The sequence below is a fragment of the Corythoichthys intestinalis genome, chromosome 11 (genome assembly GCF_030265065.1).
Source record: "Corythoichthys intestinalis isolate RoL2023-P3 chromosome 11, ASM3026506v1, whole genome shotgun sequence".
Classification (NCBI taxonomy): Eukaryota; Metazoa; Chordata; class Actinopteri; order Syngnathiformes; family Syngnathidae; genus Corythoichthys; species Corythoichthys intestinalis.
Genome location: NC_080405.1, coordinates 55,758,668 through 55,775,866, shown reverse-complemented (window position 1 = coordinate 55,775,866; position 17,199 = coordinate 55,758,668). Strand labels below are relative to the sequence as shown.

The 17,199-nt window shown below is 40.7% G+C and overlaps 1 protein-coding gene across 1 annotated transcript; it reads left to right on the top strand.

The window, feature by feature from the left end:
- Positions 1 to 3,111: 3,111 nt before the first annotated feature.
- ccdc69 (coiled-coil domain containing 69) lies at positions 3,112 to 16,939 on the top strand. Its single transcript, XM_057851089.1, has 9 exons — positions 3,112 to 3,458; positions 3,810 to 3,849; positions 6,305 to 6,474; positions 6,541 to 6,628; positions 9,114 to 9,187; positions 11,161 to 11,262; positions 12,987 to 13,106; positions 13,168 to 13,265; positions 16,281 to 16,939. Exons 1-9 carry the CDS (start codon positions 3,438 to 3,440, stop codon positions 16,456 to 16,458), a joined length of 891 nt encoding a protein of 296 aa, XP_057707072.1. The 5' UTR covers positions 3,112 to 3,437; the 3' UTR covers positions 16,459 to 16,939.
- Positions 16,940 to 17,199: the final 260 nt, after the last annotated feature.

Sequence of the window (17,199 nt, the reverse complement as noted above, 5' to 3'; positions counted from 1 at the left end):
TTTCTAGTAATCTAATCTACTATTAATATACTCTACTTCTACTTACCTATCTACCTTACCCTACTCTACTACTACCTACCTACCTACCTACCCTACCCTACACCTAGTAATCTACTCTATTCCTAGTAATCACACTCTCCATGGGATTTTGGCTGCCCAGTGGAGTAGAGTACCTTACCGTACCCTACTCCTAGTATTCTACTCTACTCTATTCCTAGTAATCTACTCTACTCCTACCTACCCTCCTCCTAGTAATCTACCCTCCTCTACTCCTAGTAATCTACTATATTCCTAGTAATTACTCCTTGCCTTACTACCTACCCTACTCCTATTAATCTACTCTACCATACTCCTAGTAATCTACTCTACTCCATTCCTAGTAATCTACTCCTACCTACCCTACTCTTAGTAATCTACTCTACCCTACTCCTAGTAATCTACTCTACTCAACTCTGCTCCTCATAATATACTCTACTCTTAGTGCTCTACTCTACTCCTAGTAATCTAATCCTACCTACTCTATCCTACACGACCCTACTCCTAGTAATCTACTCTGGGTACAGTAGGGTAATCTGTACCCACAGTTTAGCTATTTGTACACAGATTACTAAACTGTGAGTGCAGATTAATAAACTCTACCCACAGTTTCCTAATACAGTGGGGAGAACAAGTATTTGATACACTGCTGATTTTGCTGGTTTTCCCACTTGCAAAGCATGTAGAGGTCTGTAATTTGTATCATAAATTCTCTTCAACTGTGAAGGACGGAATCTAATACAAAAAAAAAAAAAAAAACAGAAAATCACGTATTATTTTTAGATAATAAATTTGCATTTTAATTGCATGAAATAAGTTCGATTTTTGTGATGTATCAAATACTTAATATTTGGTACAGAAACCGTTGTTTGCTATTACAGATACCAAATGTTTCCTGCAGTCCTTGACAAGGTTTGCACACACTGCAGCAGGGATTTTGGCCCACTCCTCCATGCAGATCTTCTCCAGAGCCTTCAGGTTTCGGGGCTGCTGCCGGGCAACACGGACTTTCAGCTCCCTCCATAGATTTTCTATCGGGTTCAGATCTGGTGACTGGCTAGGCCACTGCAGGACCTTAAGATGCTTCTTATGGAGCCACTCTTTAGTTGCCTTGGCTGTGTGCTTTGGGTCGTTGTCATGCTGGAAGACCCAGCTTTAGGGCTTTCACTGAAGGAAGGAGGTTGTCAGCCAGGATCTGGCGATACATAGCCCCATCCATCCTCCCCTCAATACGGTGCAGTCATCCCGTACCCTTGGCAGAGAAGCAGCACCAAAAAATGATGTTTCCTCCTCCATGTTTCACGGTTGGGATGGTGTTCTTTGGGTTGTACTCATCCTTCTTTTTCCTCCAAACACGACGAGCAGAGTTTAGACCAAAAGGTTCAATTTTGGTCTCATCCGACCACATGACCTTCTCCCATTGCTCCTCTGGATCATCCAGATGGTCAGTGGCAAACTTCAGACGTGTCTGGACATGCACTGGCTTCAGCAGCGGGACCTTGCGTGCGCTGTAGGATTTCAATCCATGACTGCTTAATGTGTTTCCGATGGTTTTCTTCGAGACTGTGGTTCCAGCTCTCTTCAGGTCATTGACCAGGTCTTGTCGTGTAGTTCTGGGCTGATCCCTCACCTTCCTCATGATCAGTGATGCCCCACGAGGTGAGATCTTGCACGGAGCCCCAGAACGAGGCAGATTGACCGTCAACTTGAACTTCTTCCATTTCCTAATAATCGCTCCAACAGTTGTTACCTTCTCACCAAGCTGCTTGCTTATTTTCCTGTAGCCCATCCCAGCCTTGTGCAGGTCTATTATTTCATCCCTGATGTCCTTACACAGCTCTTTGGTCTTGGCCATTGTGGAGATGTTGGAGTTTGTTTGTTTGAGCATGTGAACAGGTGTTTTTTATACAGGTAACAAGTTCAAACAGGTGCAGTTACTTCCGGTAATGAGTGGAGAACAGGAGGGGTTCTTAAAAAACAACTAAGAGCTGAAATATTTACTAGTTGGTAATGTATCAAATACTTATTTCATGCAGTTAAATACAAATTTATTATTTAAAAATTATACAATGTGATTTTCTGGATTTTTGTATTAGATTCCATCCCTCACAGTTGAAGAGAATTTATGATACAAATTACAGACCTCTACATGGCTTGCAAGTGGGAAAACCAGCAAAATCGGCAGTGTATCAAATACTTGTTCTCCCCACTGTATGTATCGCCAGATTACTAAACTAAGGATCTGTACCCACAGATGACTAAACTGTGGGTGCAGATTACGAAATTATTCAGAGTAAACTGTATCCTCAGATTACAAAACTACACCTACAGTTCAGTAATCTTAATCTGTGGGTACAGATATGTATCCACAGATTACTACTAATAATCTGTGGATACATGTTAGCAAACTCTGGGTACAGTTTAGTCATCTGTACCGACAGTTCAGTAATCTGTGGCCCAGATTACTAAAATGTGGGTACAGATTACTAAACTACCCCAGAGTTTACTAAACTGTATCCACAGATGACAAAACTGTACCCACAACAGTTCAGTAATCTGTTGGTACTGTTTAGTCATCCGTACCCTCAGTTGTGTAATTTGATCTGTGAGTAGAATAGAATAGTATTTTTACACTAGCAACCACGAACATTTATAGTAAGGCATTTATCAACACCACCCATTAAAAAGAAAAAACAAAAAAAAAAAGCTAAATAATCATATTTTTTTTGGTCACTGGCCAAAACATGCACCAGCAAGATTTTATTTTTACTAGTAGAAATACAAATACTGAAGAAAATAATGCTGCCGTAGTATTAGCAAGGAAAGAGCACCTCCATTTTAACGGTGTGAGCGCTACAATTAGCCTTACTCGAACAACAAACTGACTCGTCTTCAGGACTTTTTTCCTCTTTTAAGACAATTTTCACTTCGTATCCCGACTTATTTGACAATAAAACCAACGATTCACGACTGTAATTTCCATAAGATCAGCGTTTCCCACACAGATGCTGAAATGTGCTTTACCTAGTCCTAGCTTGTGGTGGGATTATGGTAAAAGTCGTAGGCGCGCGAGTGCGCATGCGCTGCTGCCTTCGCGGAAGCTTCAAGCTTTGAAGATTCTCCTCTTTAGAACTTGAATTTTCACGCCGTGCTCGGATTTTTCACGTCCAAGAATTCAAAGTCCCACCCGAACCAAAGCACATTTGCTCGTTTTTGTCCTTAAAAGAGCCACGCAGTTTTCGTAAACCTCTTTAGAAAGTCGCGGCCGCGGCGTCCTCGAACGCAGCAGCCAATCACGCCGGCCCCTCAGCTGGGTAAACTTTCCTCGTTCTTTTTCATTCTTTTTCTTTTGAAAGTCGCCTTTAACTGCAAGTAAAACCACTTTTGGGGAAGTTGACGCCATGGGCAGCGGCCACAGCAAGGTAAGCCCCCTCCCAAAAGTTGAATGTTTTGTTAAGAGGAAGTCACGTGGTCAAGAACTCTCAAAACGCGGCCCGTTTTAAATTTGTGACATCTGCTTACAATCTGGCTCGGTTTCAATGTTCCCCCACTCCAGAATGACGTCATATCCACTTGAGTATTTTGCCTGGAATACATTGACTACAATAGACGTCCAATTTGAACGCTCGATACCGTTTCAGTTACTACTTTATCTTGACATTGTCGTTATGTCAAACATTGCCGTCCAATCTGGCTGGCAACACTTGGCCAATCAACGCGCAGAGATTCGTTTCAAATGCTTTTGCCTAATAAGTTATCGCTTTTTGTCACAGGAGAAGAAAAGCAAGAAAGACGCCGGACGGCAGGATGGAGGTTTGTATCTTATTACTAGGGGTGGGAATCTCTGGGTAGCTCACGATACGATATGATCTCACGGTATGGCAATACGACAATTATCAGGAAATTATTGTAGGGTGCTCTCCAGAACAAAAACAACAAATAAATAGAGGGAAAACAAGCTATTTTCATCCTTCTGCTGCGAGTTTTAGCACTAGTAGAGGTCCAATTGTATGAACGAATGTTCATTCCTGTTCAGTAACCCAAAATCAAAAGGAAGTGACCTGTAAATGACCAAAATCAACAGGAAGTGACCTGTAAATGCCACCAAATCAACAGGAAGTGACCTGTAAATGCCCCCAAATCAACAGGAAGTGGTGATTTTGAGTCACGTCCAATTCATTTGGGGACAATCTTCTTATAGTAACCAAAAATTAACTGAAAGTTACCTGTAATGACCCAATATAAACAGGAAGTGATCTGTAAATGACCCAAAATACACAGCAAGTGTTGATTTTCAGTCACTTCTAATCCTTTTGGGAACACTCTTCTTATCAGTATCCCAAAAGCAACAGGAAGTGACCTGTAAATCCCCCATAATCAACAGGAAGTGACCTGTAAATGACCCAATTGCAACAGGAAGTGACCTGTAAATTCCCCCAAATCAATAGGAAGTGACCCTTAAATGACCCAATAGCAACAGGAAGTGACCAATATACGACCCAGTAGCAACAGTAAGGGACCTGTAAATGACCCAGTAGCAACAGGAAGTGACCCGTAAATGCACCCAAAATCAACGGGAAGTCACCCGTAAATTCCCCAAAATCAAAGGGAAATGACCCGTACATGCCCCAAAAGCAACGGGAAGTGACCTGTTAATACCCCAAAACAACGGGAAGTGACCTGTTAATGCCCCAAAACAACAGGAAGTGACCCGTAAATGCCCCAAAACAGGAAGTGAATGTAAATGCTCCAAAATCAATAGGAAGTGACCCGCAAATGACCCAAGCAACAGGAAGTGACCCGTTAATGCCCCAAAATCAAAGGGAAGGGACCCGTACATGCCCCAAAAGCAACAGAAAGTGACCCTGGAATGCCCCAAAACAACAGGAAGTGACCCTGGATTGCCCCAAAACAACAGGAAGTGACCCATTAATGCCCCAAAACAACAGGAAGTGACCTGTAAACGTTCCAAAATCAATAGGAAGTGACCCGCAAATGACCCAAGCAACAGGAAGTGACCTGTTAATGCCCCAAAACAACAGGAAGGGACCCGTACATGCCCCAAAAGCAACAGAAAGTGACCCTGGATTGCCCCAAAACAACAGGGAGTGACCCGTAAATGCCCCAGCACAACAGGAAGTGACCCGTAAATGCCCCAAAAGCAACGGGAAGTGACCCGCAAATGACCCAAAATCAACAGGAAGTGACCCGTAAATGCCCCAAAACAACAGGAAATGACCCGTAAATGCCCCAAAACAACAGGAAGTGACCCGTAAATGCCCCAAAAGCAACGGGAAGTCACCCGTAAATTCCCCCCAAAAACAGGAAGTGACCCGTAAATGCCCCAAAACAGGAAGTGAGCGTAAATGCTCCAAAATCAATAGGAAGTGACCCGCAAATGACCCAAGCAACAGGAAGTGACCTGTTAATGCCCCAAAACAACAGGAAGGGACCCGTATATGCCCCAAAAGCAATAGAAAATGACCCTGGAATGCCCCAAAACAACAGGAAGTGACCCATTAATGCCCCAAAACAACAGGAAGTGACCTTTAAATGCTCCAAAATCAATAGGAAGTGACCCGCAAATGACCCAAAATCAACAAGAAGTGACCCGTAAATGCCCCAACACAACAGGAAGTGACCCGTAAATGCCCCAAAAGCAACGGGAAGTCACCCGTAAATTCCCCAAAATCAAAGGGAAGTGACCTGTACATGCCCCAAAAGCAACAGGAAGTGACCCGTACATGCCCCAAAAGCATGTATTTTTTGGTCACTTCCTGTTGGTTTGGGGGCGTTTACAGGGTCACTTCCTGTTGATTTTGGGTTACAGAAAAGGAACTAACTCAAGACTCTACCCAAATGAATAGAAAGTGACTCAAAATCAACATTTATTGATTTTGGGTCACTTCCTGTTGGTTTGGGGGCATTTACGGGTCACTTCCTGTTGATTTTTGGGTTACTGAAAATGAAAAATGTCCCCAAATGAATAGGAAGTGACTCAAAATCAACACTTACTGTTGATTTTAGGGCATTTACAGGTCACTTCCTGAGGATTTTTGGGCTACTGAAAAGTGGGAAAACAAGTTACCAAAAATATTTACTGTTATTCCTTTGTGGGTTTATTTTTTAAAGTAAAAAAATCAAATACAAAAAAACTGTGCTTTTCCTCTTTTTAATTTAAAAAATGTGAGCTCTAAAACAATACGAAAAACTCATTGGATGTCTATTGCGGTCAATGAGTTGCAATTGGCTCAATTCCATCTTTTAGCCAAGCGCACGCGACGAGGCAAGGCCGTGGCGGAGAAGCGTTTGGCGAGCTTGGAAGGGCAGCTGAGGATCCTGAAGGAAGCGCTCTCGGCCGGCGCCGAGATGGCCGAGCTCCTCAAGGAGCACGCCGACGAGGAAACGTGCGAGCTGGTGCTCGCCATCGTCGACAAGGTGGAGGGAGGTCGCTCTGCCGACCGCTGGTCAGCCGGACGTCTAACATTTTCCGTACGTGAGCAGGTCAAGACGGAGACGAGCGCCCGCCTCGACTCCGTTCATCGACAACAACGACAACAAACGGCGCTACGGCACCAGCAACAACTGAATGGTATTTACTCGGGTTGTCCAAAGTGTTGAAAAAGTCTCACACTATTGATTATGAAATGTTGTGCCAAGATACCAGATTTGATGTTAGCTTTGCATGTCATGCAAATGACCTGATATGAACAGGAAGTGACCCTGAAATGCTACCAAATCAACAGGAAGTGACCTGATATCAATAGTAAGTGACCTTGAAAGGCTCCCAAATCCACAGGAAGTGGCCCAATATCAACAGGAAGTGACACACAAAATGCGCCCAAATAAACAGGAAGTGCCCCGAAATCAACAGGAAGTGACCTGGCCACTCATCCATTATTGAGCATTTTAGGGTCACTTCCTATTGATATCGGGTCCTGTTGACAATGGGCCACTTCTTGTGGATTTGGCGTCTTTCAGGGTCACTTCCTGGGGATTTGGGAGTACTGCGGGGTCACTTCCTGTGGATTTGGGGGGGCCTTTTGGGGTCACTTCCTGTTGATTTGAGGGCGCTGCAAAGTGACTTCCTGTTGATTTGGGGGCCTTTTAGGGGCACTTCTGTTGCTATTGGGCCACTTCCTTTTGATATTGGGCCACTTCCTGTGGATTTGGGGGCCTTTCAGGGTCACTTCCTGTTGATATCGGGTCACTTCTTGGGGATTTGGGGGTACTACAGGGTCATTTCCTGTTGATTTGGGAGCCTTTCGGGGTCACTTCCTGTTGCTGTTGGGTCACTTCCTATTGATATTGGGCCACTTCCTGTGGATTTGGGGGCATTTCGGGGGCACTTCCTGTTGACATTGGGCCACTTCCTGTGAATTTTGGGGCCTTTCAGGGTCACTTCCTGTGGATTTGGGGGGCTTTTTGGGGTCACTTCCTGTTGATTTGAGGGCACTGCAAGGTGACTTCCTGTTGTTTTGGGAGCCTTTCGGGGTCACTTCTGTTGCTATCGGGCCACTTCCTGTCGATATTGGGCCACTTCCTGTGGATTTGGGGGCCTTTCGGAGTCACCTGTTGCTAGTGGGTCACTGCAAGGTGACTTCCTGTTGATTTGGGGTCTTTCAGGGTCACTTCCTGTTGATTTGGGGGCCTTTCGGAGTCACTTCTGTTGCTATCGGGTCACTTCCTGTTGAAATTGGGCCACTTCTTGTGGATTTGGGGGCCTTTCAGGGTCACTTCCTGTTGATATCGGGTCACTTCTTGGGGATTTGGGAGCCTTTCGGGGTCACTTCCTGTTGCTATTGGGTCACTTCCTATTGATATTGGGCCACTTCCTGTGGATTTGGGGGCCTTTTGGAGTCACCTGTGTTGCTATCGGGTCACTTCCTGTTGAAATTGGGCCACTTCTTGTGGATTTGGGGGCCTTTCAGGGTCACTTCCTGTTGATATCGCGTCACTTCCTATTGACATTGGGCCACTTCCTGTGAATTTTGGGGCCTTTTAGGGTCACTTCCTGTGGATTTGGGGGCATTTCGGGGTTGCTTCCTGTTGATATCGGGTCACTTCCTGTTGACATTGGGCCACTTCCTGTGAATTTTTGGGCCTTTCAGGGTTCCTGTGGATTTGGGGGCACTTCGGGGTAGCTTCCTGTTGATAACGGGTCACTTCCTGTAGATTTGGGTTTTTTGGGGAGGTCACTTCCTGTTGATATCTGGCCACCTTCTTTTGATTTCGAGTCACTTCCTGTTGAAATTGGGCCACTTCTTGGGGATTTGGGAGCCTTTCGGGGTCACTTCCTTTTGCTATTGGGTCACTTCCTATTGATATTGGGCCACTTCCTGTGAATTTTGGGACCTTTCAGGGTCACTTCCTGTGGATTTGGGGGCATTTCGGGGTCGCTTCCTGTTGATATCGGGTCACTTCCTGTTGACATTGGGCCACTTTCTGTGAATTTTTGGGCCTTTCAGGGTTCCTGTGGATTTGGGGGCACTTCAGGGTTGCTTCCTGTTGATAACGGGTCACTTCTTGTAGATTTGGGTTTTTTGGGGGGGTCACTTCCTGTTGATATCTGGCCCCCTTCTTTTGATTTCGAGGCGTTTGGGGGTTACTTCTTGTTGATATCGGGTCACTTACTGTTGATAAAGCGGGCCACTTCCTGTGGATTTGGTGGCATTTCGTAGTCACTTCCTGTTGATATCAGGTCACTTCCTGTGGATTTGGCGGCATTTTGGGGTCACTTCCTGTTGCTGTTGGGTCACTTCCTTTGGATATGGGGACATTTCAACATCTCTTCCTGTTCATTTCGGATCAATCTGCTGATTTTTGGTGCATTAGTGGGTCATTTCCTTTTTTATTTTGGTCACTTCCTGTTGAATTCAGATTATTTATTTGTCAAAAGTAATGACTGGCAATGGTGTTTTTTTGCAGGTTGCCATTGAAAATTAACAGGGGTGAATGAAAACATTTTTTTTGTTTGATTTTTGTCAAAACGTGGCTTGATTTTGTGAGTTTGTTTGATGTGCAAATGACTGAACCTTATCCCTGCATAACTGATCGTGTGCACATATGTCTTGCAGAGGTGGAGCAATCTCACGAGGAGGTCAAAGTTCAGCTGACAGAATCGTTTCAGAACAGTGAGAACGCATTGAAGGTAAGCTCTGATGTTCGCTGTGAGCCAACGAGGGACCAGCGTCGTCACTGGTCGGCCATTTTGCGTCAGGGGCTGTACAATGAATAAAACTTTCTCCTCAATAGAGCGCTTACTTTGAAATACAGTATATTCCGGCGAATAGGTGCTTTCGGCAGATAGATAGTTTGTGGTTCGAAAAGTAGGTATTTTAGGTTGCACCTGAATTTTTTGCATACAGTTTTGGACCAATTTTTCAAATCAATATGGATGAAACAAATAAAACGTATTAATAGCAACTTACATACAAAGTAACTGAGTACAGAACACAAACAATGTGGTAAAAATTAGGGCTGTTAAATGATTAAAATTGTTAATCGAGTTAATTACAGCTTAAAAATTAATTAATCGCAATCCAAAACATCTATAAAATATGACATATTTTTCTGTAAATTATTTTTGGAATGGAAATATAAGACACAAGACGGATATATACATTCAACATACGGTACATATGTACTGTATTTGTTTATTATAACAGTAAATCAACAAGATGGCATTAACATTATTAACATTCTCTTAAAGCGATCCATGGATAGAAAGACTTGTAGTTCTTAAAAGATAAATGTTAGTACAAATTATAGAAATTTTATATTAAAACCCATCTTAATATTTTCGTTTTATTAAAATTCGAAAAATTTTCAATCAAAAAATAAATTAGTAGCTCGCCATTGTTGATGTCAATAATTACACCATGCCCACTCATGGTACCAACCCATAAAATCAATTGGACCCAAGCGCCAGCAGAGGGTGCTAAACACCAAAAAACAAGTAGCAAGCGGACATCACACTATAATGTCATTTTAATCTGTTTGAGAGGGGCATGTGCGTTAATTGCGTCAAATATTTTAACGTGATTGAGTCAAAAAATTAATAAAAATTATCGCGTTAACGGGCAATTTTTTTTTTCTTAAATTAATCAAGTTAAAATATTTGACGCAATTAACGCACATGCCCCACTCAGACAGATTTAAATGACAGTACAGTGAACTGCCCACTTGTTTATTGTGTTTTATGGAGTTTTGCTGCCCTCTGCTGGCGCTTGGGTGCGACTGATTTGATAGGCTTCAGCACCCATGAGAATTGTGAAAGTAATTATTTACATCAACAATGGTGGGCTACTAGTTTATTTTTTGATTGAAAATGGATATATACATTCAACATGCGGTACATAAGGACTGTATTTGTTTATTATGACAATTTTACAAATTTTATTAAAGCGAAAACATTAAGAGGGGTTTTAATATCAAATTTCTATAACTTGTACTAACATTTATCTTTTAAGAACTACAAGTCTTTCTGTCCATGGATCGCTTTAACAGAATGTTAATAATGTTAATGCCATCTTGTTGATTTATTGTTATAATAAACAAATACAGTCCTTATGTACCGCATGTTGAATGTATATATCCATCTTGTCTCTTATCTTTCCATTCCAACAATAATTTACAGAAAAATATGGCATATTTTATAGATGGTTTGAATTGCGATTAATTACGATTAATTAATTTTTAAGCTGTAATTAACTCGATAAAAAATTTTAATCGTTTGACAGCCCTAGTTTACGGTAACTCCTCCTCAACATCATGGATGGAAGCCCTCAAATTTCTCTTTTTGTGCGCTCCTAGAGCACCCTCTTGAGGTCGCTTGGCGACATAATTGTGAAAGTCAAATTGGCCATACACAATTGTCGCTTCGGCCGTGATGTTGGTCAATTTTGTTGGTATTTGTAGATTCTTTTCAGCGTAACTTGTCTTTATAGTTAGCGTATGTTGCTAATGTTAAGTTATGGAGTTTTACGACTGTACAAATTGGGCAATTGTCAGAGCGAGGACGGCGAATCTGGCGTATCACTCGCAATTTTGGGTCCGAATTTCCATCAAAAAAGGGTGACTTATGCAGTATCTATGGTATGTGTGACTGTTGTTTGTCTGCAGGCGGAGGTGAGCCGCTTAAAAGCAGAGCTGGAGCATTACGAGCACCTCAAGAGGCGTGTCCAAGAGTCCACCTTCAAGCGCGATCTCCTCCGCAACATTCAGGTGAGTGCCTCTCCAGTTTTTAGCTTATATAGGGCACAAATTGACGGGGCTAGACGTCTTAAAAGCATGAAGAAGGGAGGGATGGTGGCGAATGAACGTACGTTCTCCAGTGATGAAGTCATTTCAAATGCTAGCAGAAAGATGATTGGACGCCACATTAAATGAGTTTAAATGTATAATAAAGAGAGAATATTTACCGTTTTGTTTTTCAATAAATATATTTTTAAAAAAATAAGGGAATATATATATTTTTTAAATTTGTTTTAGAAAGGAAACAAAAGAGGGGAAAATGCTGTTTTTACCTTTTTGTGAATAAAAAATGTTTTTTACAATCCTTTGAATTAAAAAAAAAAAAAATCTCATTTATGTCAAAGTAAAAAAATTAAAAGTATAATTTTTAAATTAGGAAACATAAGTCATCAAAAAGAACATACCATTTTTTTTCATTTAATTTTTTTTTTTTTTATTTAATACTTTTTCCTTTTTTTATTTAAAAAAAAAAAAAGAAAAATATCTTTGGATTTTATTTTTCAATTAAAAAAAAATGTAACAAATTAAGAAAGGGAAAATGCTGTGTTTCCTGTTTTTTTTGTCAATAAAAAATATAATTTAAAACCATAGACTTCCATTCGTTTGATTTTTTTAAATTATTTTTTTTATTTAAAATATATTTTGATATTGTTACAACGTAAACATGTACACAACAAATTTTTAAATTAAAAAAGTTAATAAAAAATGTACTCCTTTTTTTCCCAATTAAAAATACAAAACCATTTCCTGATTTTTAAAAAAAATGTTTTTCCTTTTTTCTAAATTTAAAATATTTTCTAAATATAACAAATCAATGAAAACGCTTTTTCCCCATTTTTCTCAATAAAATTTATATTTAAAACTTAAGTTATAATTTTTATTTACATTCATTTAAATATGTATATATATATATATATATATATATTATTTTTATATTTTTTTATTTACAATTCACTAAAAAATTGAAGTTTTTTTTGTATATATGACTAATTTTTTAATTTAAAAAAATAACTCGACAGAAATAAAATATTTACTCATTTTTTTCCAATTAAAAATACAAAATTTTTTACTGATTTATTTTTTTGTCCTTTGAAATGTTTTTACTTTTTCAAATAAAAAAATATTTTTAAGAAAAAGTATATATTTTTTTCCTTTTTTTAAAAAAATTTATAATATTTTTAAAATGTAAAAAAAAAATGAACGCAGTTTTTTTCCCCCTTCTGTCAATAAAATTTAAAACTTATTTTTTATTTACAGTATATTTTTGTTATATTTTGAATTTTTTTTATTCAAATATTTTAAAATTAAAAAAAAATCCTTTGAATTTTAAAATGTTTTTCTTTGTTTTAATTTAAGGAAGTAAAAAATAAGACTAATATGAGACTAATTTTTAAATAAAAAATTTTACTTTTGTTTTTTCTTTTTCAGTTAATACGTTTGTCCTTTAATTTTTTTTTTTTTTCCCAAAACATTTTTTCCTCCTTTTTTTTTTTTTTTGTCCCCCCCTTCAAAAAAGCTCTCCCCTTAACTATTTGCGTGGCATCCATGACGGACGTCCAATCGTGGCGTCCAATCAACCTTCTACTGTGAATCTCAATGAGTTTGTCACTAGTAGACATCTAAAAGTATTGGACGTCTAGCGTGATCACTGACCATGAAGCACGTTAGCTAACATAACGAAATAAACCATTCAGGCCCACGGCAGTCCGGGTGCATTCTGGGAGTCGGAGCAGGAGTCTTTGCTGTTCGTCATCGAGATGAAGAGCGAACGCCTCCGAGAGCTGAACGCCGACGTGCGACGGACGGAACAACTGGTATGGAGCGCGATTCGCTCTCCGTCGCCACGACTTCGTAAAACGTTTTCGTGTCTTTCAGGCGGAGGAGAAGTCGTGCGTGGAGGACCGACTGGTGCAAACCTCGCGGGAGAACGAAGACTTGAAAGTACGGGTGGACAAAAGTCAAAGTGTCCTGCAGTGAGTATGTGCAGTATGTGCGCCATTATATTTTCAAAATCACTCTTGGGCTGCCATGGCGGCCATAATGGTTGTCACGCTACTGAAATTCTATCGTTGCTCTATACCAATTTCGAAACCACGTAAGGCAATTTAAAAAAAAAAAAAAAAGCAATTTCATGCGATGGTAGCTTTATTGCGACCTGGGAATGCCCCAAAATCAACAGGAAATGGTCAAAATTTGACAGGAAGTGGCCAGGGATTGCCCCAAAATGTACAGGAAGTGACCCAAAATCGATAGGAAATAACCAGTGAACAAGAATTGATCCAGAAATTCCATTATTTAAACAGGAAAAAAAATCCCTTTACACAGGAAATGTGGGGGAAGTGACCGGAATTCATCAGGAAATGATCCAAAATCAGAAGAAAATGATCCAAATTGTACATGAAGTGACCTGAAAATGCCCCAAAATCATCAGGAAGTAACCCAAGTCCAATAGGAAGTGACCCAGACTCAATGACCCAGAAATGACCTAAATTCAGCGGGCAAGGATCCCTTTCTACCAGAAATGACCCCGGAATGCCGCAAAAGATATCAAAAGTGACCATAAATCAACAGGGAATAACCTGAAATTAACAAGAATTGACACGAAATCAACAGGAAGTGACCCGAAAGAAACAGGAAGTGACCCGGAAGTGCCCCAAAAATCGACAGGAAATGACCCAAATAATAGGGAAATAATTCAAATTGTATAGGAAGTGACCTGGGAGTGCCCCAAAATATATTGGAAGTGGCCGTAAATAACCAGGAAGTGACCTGCAATCAACAGGAAGTTACCCAAATTCAAAAGGAAATGATCCAAATTGTAATTGTAGAGGAAGTGACCCGGGATTGCCCCAAAATATACACGAAGTGACTATGAATCAACAGGAAGTGACCCAAAATCAACAGGAAGTGACCTGTAAGTGCCCCGAAATCAACAGGAAGTGACCTGAACTCAACAGGAAGTTACCCAAATTCAACAGGAAACGATCCAAATTGTGTGACCCGTGAATGCCCCAAAACATACAGGAAGTGACCATAAATCAAAGGGAAGTGACCTGAAATCAACAGAAAGTTACCCAAATTCAACAGGAAATGATTCGAATTGTAATTGGAAAGGAAGTGACCCGGGCGTACCCCAAAATAAATAGAAAGTGAGCTGGAAGTGCCCTGAAATCAACAGGAAATGCCCCAGAAATGCCCCAAATTACATTGGAAGTGACCATTGATCAACAGGAAGTTCCCAAAATTCAACAGGAAATAATCCAAATTGTAAGTAAAGGAAGTGACCCGGGAAGTGACGATGAATCAACAGGAAGTGACCCCGAAATCAACAGGAAGTGGCATCGAAGTGCCCCAAAATCAACAGGAAGTGACCTGGAAGTGCCCCACAATGAACAGCAAGTGACCTGGAAGTGCCTCAAAATCAACAGGAAGTGCCTCAAAATCAACAGGAAGTGACCTAAAATCAACAGGAAGTGACCTGAAATCAACAGGAAGTGACCTGAAATCAATAGGAAGTTACCCAAATTCAACAGGAAATGACCCAAATTGTAATTGTAAAGGAAGTGATATGGGAATGCCCCAAAACACATAGGAAGTGACAGGAAGTGACCCGAAATCCACAGGAAGTCACCTGGAAGTGCCTCAAAATCAACAGGAAGTGACACAAAATCAACAGGAATTGACCTCGAAGTGCCCCAAAATCAACAGGATGTGACCATGAATCAACAGGAAGTGACCTGGAAGTGCCCCACAATGAGCAGCAAGTGACCTGGAAGTGCCTCAAAATCAACAGGAAGTGCCTCAAAATCAACAGGAAGGGACCCGAAACCAACAGGAAATGACCCAAAATGTAATTGTAAAGGAAGTGATATGGGAATGCCTCAAAACACATAGGATGTGACCCAAAATCTGCAGGAAGTGACCCGAAATCCACAGGAAGTGACCTGGAAGTGACCTAAAATCAACAGAAAGTTACCCAAAATCAACAGGAAGTTACCCTGAGGTACCCCCTACCCAAATTCAACAGGAAAAGACCCAAATTGTATTTGTAAAGGAAGTGATATGGGAATGCCCCAAAACACATAGAAAGTGACCATGAATCAACTGGAAGTGACCTGGAAGTGCCTCAAAATCAACAGGAAGTGACCCATAATCAACAGGAATTGACCTCGAAGTGCCCTGAAATCAACAGGAAGTGACCTGAAAGTGCCCCAAAATCAACAGGAAGTGACCACGAATCAACAGGAAGTGACCTGGAAGTGCCCCACAATGAACAGCAAGTGACCTGGAAGTGCCTCAAAATCAACAGGAAGTGCCTCAAAATCAACAGGAAGTGACCCAAATTGTAATTGTAAAGGATGTGATATGGGAATGCCCCAAAACACATAGGAAGTGACCATGAATCAACAGGAAGTGACCAGAAATCCCCAGGAAGTGACCTGAAAGTGCCTCAAAATCAACAGGAAGTGACCAGAAATCAACAGGAAATGACCCAAATTGTAATTGTAAAGGATGTGATATGGGAATGCCCCAAAACACATAGGAAGTGACCATGAATCAACAGGAAGTGACCAGAAATCCCCAGGAAGTGACCTGGAAGTGCCTCAAAATCAACAGGAAGTGCCTCAAAATCATCAGGAAGTGACCCAAAATCAACAGGAAGTGACCCAAAATCAACGGGAAGTGACCCAAATTCAATAGGAAATGACCCAAATTGTCATTGTAAAGGAAGTGATATGGGAATGCCCCAAAACACATAGGAAGTGACTTGAAATCCACAGGAGGTGACCTGGAAGTGCCTCAAAATCAACAGGAAGTGACCTAAAATCAACAGGAAGTGACCCAAAATCAACAGGAAGTTACCCTGAGGTACCCCTGACCCAAAATGATCTTTATGACAACGATAGATAGATGTCCAAACACAGTCAAAACGAATTGGACGTCCACGGCGGCAGACAAAATAACGCTGATTTTGTCGTGCTTTTTAGGCGCGTGTGTGCGGAACGCGACGATGCGCTCGCGTCCTGCGAGCGTCAGCGTTTGCTGAACGAGGCCTTGACGCGGGAGAAAGAGCAGCTGCTCTTCAAACTCCGCCGCTATCCAAACCCGGGGGACGCCGAGTCACGTGACCGTGACGTCGTTCCCATCGTGGGCGTGTCTAAATGAGTGACAGTGAGTGTACTGACACTGTTAGCGTGTTAGCATGTAGCTTCATTTGAAGCTTTGTTTTACAGAGAGAATTTCCTGTCAATGTTTATTTTGCTGTTTATTTTTTTATGTATGAACCAGGTCATTTGTATAGAGGTTCAGGTGTGCCAAAAATGAAATTATACTCATAAATATTAATAATAAATCACGGAATAAATGACACAAACATTGAAATAGATGAGTAATGAATGAAAAAAATGTGTATATATCAATGAAAATTGGTGAATAATGTTGAAATTAAAGCGGCAACATCCATAAAAATTGGATTAAATTCTGAAATAATATTTTATGATGTAGTTTTTTGATTTTTGAGACACCTGTACTTGCCTTTTTTTTTTTTTTTTGGACAGTTCTTGTCTTGCACTCGCACTTTTTTTTTTCTCATGAATGTCTACTTTTGATTTGGTTTTGTACAAACTAAACTTTATTTTTGACTTTGGTTTGAGTTTGTCATTTCATTGATCATTCTTTCATTCATTCAATAATTTCTAGCTGCCATCGACTGTGCTCTTAGTCCAATCCATTTACTGGGAGAGGGCGCCCTCTACCAGTCAAAATGGATGCATTCGCTGCTATTTTTTCAACTATCAGTGAATTGGACGTCTATCGTTGTCAGTGGCAGGCAGGAAATGTACAGGAAGTGACCAAAAATCAAGACGAAGCAACCAATAAACATGTTTTGAACCATGATTTTGAGGC

Coding starts and splice junctions, on each gene's coding strand:
- ccdc69 (XM_057851089.1), top strand. CDS start 3,438: ATGGGCAGCGGCCACAGCAAG. Junction 9,188..11,160: donor ACAGTGAGAACGCATTGAAG/GTAAGCTCTGAT, acceptor GTTTGTCTGCAG/GCGGAGGTGAGCCGCTTAAA. Junction 13,266..16,280: donor AAAAGTCAAAGTGTCCTGCA/GTGAGTATGTGC, acceptor CGTGCTTTTTAG/GCGCGTGTGTGCGGAACGCG.